We start from the raw sequence: 6,761 nt of genomic DNA on the forward strand, positions 1-6,761 counted from the left end.
CCCCCCCCCCCACATGGCCCCATTAAACCTTTGAAGAGTCTCTGAAGAAAAGTTATTTTCACTAAATGTTTTTCATTTAGCAAATAAACACGATTAAAACTCACCAAGTAATTAACGGATGGTAAAAGATTCTCCATAAAAACAACAACTTGAGCTGAAAATCAATAAACAAAGACACAAAGTGAGTCAGAGGCTGAAGCACAGCGCCCCCTGGCAGCAGGAGGACTTCACACAAGGTTTTAGAAAACAGATTAAATTAATAATATTTACTTGTTTTGTTCTTTTGTATTAAAACTTTTATTAAATTAAAGCAGATTTGACAGCATGGATTTGTGTATTTGTGTGTACATGTATGTGCACGTGTGTGAGGGAGAGTTCTTTTGTGTCTGTATGTGTTTTGTGAATGTGTATATTATTGTGTATGAGTTAGTGTAGATGTGTGTGTGTGTGTGTGTGTGTGTGTGTGTGTGTGTGTGTGTTGCGTGGGAGGATGTGGGTGGAGTGAAAAGTGCATCTCTGTGCAATTGATTATCAACCAGAAAGCGGCGCAGCTTGGCTTCGCTCGGAGTTCTACAAAATAAATAAACAACTAACTGGGATTTGGAGATCGGGGCTGTTGGACAAGCTGTGCAGGGGTGCAAAGAGTCTGTGGTAATTATCGACAGGAAGCGCGCGCAGTCATGTGTGTGCACTGAAGGCTAATGGGAGATTGTCTGGCTCAAGTCCTGCTGTTGTGGAAGAGTTTCTTTCTTCTGGGGAACAGAACCACGAATGGACAATTAAAATGCTCCAAATCAAAAGAGAGAGCACATAAAACCCAGATTCAGAAAGCAAACATCCTCAGCTGTCAAAGTAGGGCAAATACGTGTTTACGTTCTCCGAAAAAGTTGGAAAAAAATGAAGAACTCTTTGGTCTTAAAAGCATCCAGTTAGTTAAAAATACATTTTAAAGCCACAGCTTCCTGTCTGAAGAACATGAAAGCTGTCTCGTTCAGAAAACCTTCACATTTTGCCCAATTATGTCACTAAGAGCCTCTCAGATCTGTCAAACTTTCCCCAAGAATTAAAAGTTCTCCCATCAGAACTCGAGCATCTAAAGAAACCAGAGGCAGGATCGCAGTGTTGTGAAGTGACGCACTCTGCACTCAGAGGAATATCAATTCCACTCATGCTCTGGTGTTTCTCTGTCCTCCTCCTCAGGATCTGTGCGCAGGAACTCGATGGTCAACAACAGAAGTGGCGGACTGACCAGCAGCCATCGGATAGCAGACAGGGACTACTTGGGGTGGATGGATTTTGGACGACGCAGCGCTGAAGAGTACGAGTACTCCTCGTAAGGAGGACTCTGGTTCTCTTGCAGCAAAACATAAAATAATAAAATAACAACTTGCAAGCTTAAAGAGTTTCATTAAAGAGTCTATTTATGATGTATTTGTTGTATATTTGTTTGTAAAACTGTAATAATGCAATATTCATTTGTATGCCAAATTTTACAGAAAACACTCCCACTGTATGTTTCTCATTTGTTCTTCTGCTTTCTTTATGATTTGGGGTGAAAACATTTTTGATCTGTTGAGACCTGGACTAAATAAAGATTTCAAAAAATGAGGCTGCGCAGGTTTTCTTTTCATTAGAGCTGTAAAAACAGCAGAAGTCGGACGCTTCAGAAATGCTCATGGATCATGTTCAATGATCTCACCAGGTATCTTCACAGTTCTGTGACAGTTTAGATATTCAACATTTTAATGAAACATTTCAAAGAATGTCAGTCTTCATCCTCATGTGTCAAGGGGTGATTAACATTTGGAAATCATCTTTATTATTATTCAGTTTGCATGGTAGGTACATGTTTTGGCATTTGAAGCTGATCTTTTTGGTCTCATTAACCAAAACAATGAAACAAATTACTTTAATTTTGCAGAGGGATCAAATAGAATGTCAAAAGAACCAAACCAGTGATGGTAGTGGATTTATTCCTTTTGTAAAGAACAAACAAAAGTAGATTTAAAATCAGGGATTTGGAAAGCCATTCCAGAAACTTAGGTTGATGTGTTTTAACCAATCAGAAACCAGTTCTGACGTGCGTTTGGGTGGAGGAACACTGAAGTTTTAACCCTCTTCCTGCTGATGTGAGGTGAAGTCCTCTTTTATTATTATTTCATTCTCTTTGTGTAAGGTCATTTTGTAGTTACAAGTAGCGGAGCCTAACTCTTCTGAGTCACGGATCAACACAAGAACTGCTGAGGTCACTAAAACATTGGAACTGTACAAATTCATCAAGCTCAAAAAACAGATTTAAAGCTTAGACATTTATAAAAAAAATCTCATTTATGATCCTAAAGGAAAGGTCTGTATAATGATGTAAATTTACTGGTTGAATTGATTCATTTTCATTGACGTTTCCATAAAACCTCCACATTTTCCTAAAAAACACGTGAGCTTGGCCTGCTTCATTCAGGCGCATTAGTAAAAATTTTTAAAAATGAAATGGTTTTTCACCTGCCCCACAGCTGACATAACCTGACCCAGGGTGAGTCAAAAATCACAGGACACCCTTTTAGTTCAGAAATAAAAGTAAAACGAAATATCTGAATCAAATGTGCGTATCATGGCCGCCTCATAAAAGGGTGTCCTGTGACTTTTGGACTGTATTTTATGGCCAGAGTAGGCAAACTGACAGTGAGAGACAGTAAGGTAAAACTTTTCTTTACAGTGTTTGATAAGAGAAACAGGAGCTCAGGATGAATCTGTGGGGGAAGCAGGTTGGAAGGTGAGTAATCCTGTTCACAAATGATTAAAGATCCTTAAAGGCCAAAGAATAACTCTTGCTTGTTTGTTCTGTTTTCAGGCATAGAAAGGAGGTAAGGGTGAAGAAGAAACAAATAGTGGAGCAGGAGATGATGAGGGTGAGTCCTGACCTGTTGGAGAGTGGGGCTGTAGGTCTCACAGGAAGAGAACTTGTGTAGGTAACAGGGCCGGCCCTAGACAAATTGGGGCCTAGGCAAGATTTCAGGTGGTGCCCCTTGTGCCAATTTATACACATTCACATTAAAAAATGTATAGTTTTGTCTTTGATATTATTTTTTATCTTTAGAAATCAGGTTGTCCAGTTAAAATAGTTAACAATATAATTCATTTGAAACAGAACACCAGACATTTACCTCATACATGCCAACATCTGCTGACAGCAATGAGGAACACCTTTTCATGTTAACCAGCAGCTGTGGACTGAAGCAGTTGTAGGGGGGTCCAGGAGTATTCTCCTCTGGAAAATTTTGTAAAAAGATCTACTCAAAATGATGCATTTTCCAGGCATTTTAAAAGCATTTTACTAAATTCTTGGGATAAATAAAACAACATAAAATCTGTATTTTATGAAGGTAAAAAACAGACTTTAACCTGAACTTTATCTGTGATAAGAATTAAACTTCAATTATGTTTTATTTTTGTTTTGTTTCCTATTTACACACTGAGCAGTAGTTAGTCTTGACTACACAATATGATACTTCCAGAGCCGGCTCTTGGCATAGGCGAACTAGGCGGTCGCCTAGAGCGCCATCTGCTGGAGGGGGTGCCAAACTGCAGAAGAAAAAAATAATTATCTGTAATCCCTGGTTGTAACTCTGTTCAGCACCCCTTTCAGTTAGCTTTGACTTAAAAAACTATAATGAAGTATTACAGGAAAAATAAACTACTTTACCCATAAAACATCCCCCATGCAGCAAACGCCCCCACCCTCTCTCTCATGTGATTGATGTTGCACTGACTCATCCTGCTCTGACACTCTGATGGGGGAGGGGCTAGTAGTGCCTCTCAGGTAGCAGTTTGTGTTGACAAACTCAATAACAAGTCTGTATTTTGTTGTCCCATACCTGTCAACCTCTTCAGACATTTACCTGTATAAAAAGCCTTAAAAAATCCATAAATTTTGCAAAAAAAAAAAATCCATACAACTCGCACCCAGGGGCGGGGGGGGGGGGGGGCAAATAAATCTAAGTTTACTGTAGTACCTTACACTGTCAAACTTGTTTTTAGGGGTTCAAATTGGGGTGGGTGGGACATAGTTCGGGGGGTGGGGTTGCACTTCAACTCGCCTAGGGCACCAAAATGGCTAGAGCCAGCACTGGATACTTCTATCATGAAATCTCCTCTGCATCATATTACACCTCATGTTAGAACAACGCAGAACAAGTTACCTTCATAAACCTGAGTGACCAGGGATTATTCTAAAACAAAATCAACTATACTCTGATGAAGTTAGAAAATATTTTTTTTCACCCCTCATTTGTGGCGCCCCCTAGATTGAAAGAACTTTTAGCATTTGCCTATATGTCCTATGCCACGGCCAGCATTGATAGGTAAATTTTCACTGTTAAGGTTTCAAAACTGCAGAAATGTTACCTAAAGGTGTCAAATGTTCAATACCAGCAAGCCCCATCAGACTGGAGCAGGAACAGGTGAGACCATTTGACTCATCCTGCCCCTCAGGAGCTGCAAGAACCCTGGTTAGTGACAGGAAACATGGCATCTCCACAACAGCATGAAGTTACCACCACAGTGCTCTCATCTGATGATCAAACTTTTCTTCAGAAGACATCTGGCTTTACTCTGAGGGCAAGATGCAGATTTCAGACAATGTTTTCATGGCAGACTGGAGTCTTGGTTTCAGGGCTTCAAACCTCGACAAAGTGATGATGTATCCAAATAACTTTTACTTGTGGGCATTTGTTTGAACGGACAAACTTGGGATCATAAATGAAAAGTCAACAGGCTGTAAAGTTAAAAGACATTCTGGAAACCTTCTATTTTTAAAAGATTTAGGTTGTTTGAGCCTGTGTGGAGCAGAGAGAAGAAAAGCAACAATTAATTCAAACTTGTGTGTCCAATTCTTGTTTTCAAAACCCATCAAAGCTGCATGATGTACTAGAAAAGAAGGATTTCAATTATTAATGAAAACTTAAATTATGACCCACTTGCTTATGATGGGTGTATGGAAAAATGGATCTCCTTTTTGATTGGAGTTCCATGCCCACAAATGCAGCTTGTTGGATAAAAATAGTCCATCTCATTTTGAAACCTTTTTTTTTTTTTTCATTTTTGAACAGGATGATTTTCTAAACCAGACCTTAGTGTTCAGAAACATGAAAAGAGAATTGGGAGATGTAAGTAAAAAATGTAATTAGGCTTATTTACAGAGGGTGACCCAGGACTGGAGGATTTGTGGAGGACAGAGGGAGGTCAGTTCAGATATTTAAGTTTGTTTAATTCATTAAATCCAATTCTTATTTGCACTTGTGTTTCCAGGTTGAAGGGAGTGACTGAAGGATTTGAGAGTCTATGCTCAGGAGAGATTTTCTAAGCGAGGGGAAGGTCCAGACCCTGAGAGAAAGAAGTTCCACAAGGAAGTAGTTCTCAGGAAAAAATGTTTAAGAATCAACAAAACATCTCAAGACACAACTTTCCTCATGTCAAACCCCCAGCGTCAAAAATGGCCCTGGGGGTTGTTATTCTTAAAAATCTCTGAAATTAAAAGGTTTTACACTTCTGTATATTCCTCATAAAACATGTTTGTGACCTGAAGCCATTTGAATTTTTAAAAAAAATTTCATACATTTTAAGAAATTGCAGTTTTTGTGTCACTACCCCACTTTTTCATGAGTGGGATCAAAAATGACCCCAAGCATATCATACAGAATCTCAAGGGTTTGCTTTGGGATCTTTTGATTCTTACCAACTGTGACTGTCAAGTTACATTTTCTGTCCCACTTACAAATCTGATACCTGCAGTTTTACCAGCAGGAGGTCGGTTTGACGCAGCAGAATACATGTACCCTAAGTATTACTGAACTGAAAGATACTTTATTGATCACATGAAAGGAAATTACAGATTTACAGATTCATTTATCAACTCCATGATTTTTCTGTGATAATCATGTTGCTCAGAAAAGTAGACACTAGATAGCTAACTACAAAATAATGTTAGTAGTAATGTTAGTACTCTGTTAGCAAACTTACTAAGCTAGCCAGCATTACTAGCCTGGCCCTTGCCTTCCTACGCAGCTCCGCTCAATTCTAGTTTCCCTTCACTGCTCCGTCTGGGACTTCTCCCATTGAGAATGATTTCACTGGCAGATTTTTAGCCGGGCCAATCAGAGAAGAGAACGTCAATTTTCTGCGCAGTGGCTCTTGTAGTTTATTTTACCTGGGCCAATCAGCAAACAGAAGGAGGAGCTCTGAACGACGTCGACTTTCTGCGCAGTGTCTGCTAGTTATTTTAGCATACAGCAGTGGAGGAAGTGAATGAAGCAGTCCGTGTTGATAAGGCTTCTAAATTAAATTTAATTTATCTGACAAAGCAGCAGCTCTCATTTACAGTCGTCTCGTTCGGCTCGGTACTTCTCTCCTCTCAGTAGGGTTGTTTACAGCACACGTGATTTCTGGTTAGCTTCTTAGCTTAGCCTCCGTCACAGCGACATACGTTGCAGCCAACTGATCCAATCATTTTAAACTTCAGCAGAGGCCACGCCTCCTGCAAGAATTATTTCTCTATGTGTCAAGTCCTGACTCATGTACGAACCAAAGTGAAGGACAGGGTCTGGTTTAAACCAGGCTACAGCATTACTAGACAGCTTATGTTACTGCATAATTTTTTGTAACAAAAGCAAACTTTTAGGTCACCCATTACTTGATTAATGAATATTGATTGGCTGGTGTGTGTGTGTGTGTGTGTGTGTGTGTGTGTGTGTGTGTGTGTGTGTGTG

General features: G+C 39.6%; 1 protein-coding gene across 1 annotated transcript in view; it reads left to right on the forward strand.

Moving 5' to 3' along the window:
- cckb (cholecystokinin b) overlaps nucleotides 1-1,608 on the forward strand; it is a 3,903-nt gene extending 2,295 nt beyond the window's left edge. The window contains exon 4 of the mRNA XM_014021099.1: nucleotides 1,201-1,608. Within this exon, the coding sequence (XP_013876553.1) occupies nucleotides 1,201-1,337 (137 nt within the window). The 3' untranslated portion in view covers nucleotides 1,338-1,608. The remainder of the gene's footprint in view (nucleotides 1-1,200) is intronic.
- Nucleotides 1,609-6,761: the final 5,153 nt, after the last annotated feature.

Source organism: Austrofundulus limnaeus, unplaced genomic scaffold (assembly GCF_001266775.1).
Source record: "Austrofundulus limnaeus strain Quisiro unplaced genomic scaffold, Austrofundulus_limnaeus-1.0 Scaffold278, whole genome shotgun sequence".
Lineage (NCBI taxonomy): Eukaryota > Metazoa > Chordata > Actinopteri > Cyprinodontiformes > Rivulidae > Austrofundulus > Austrofundulus limnaeus.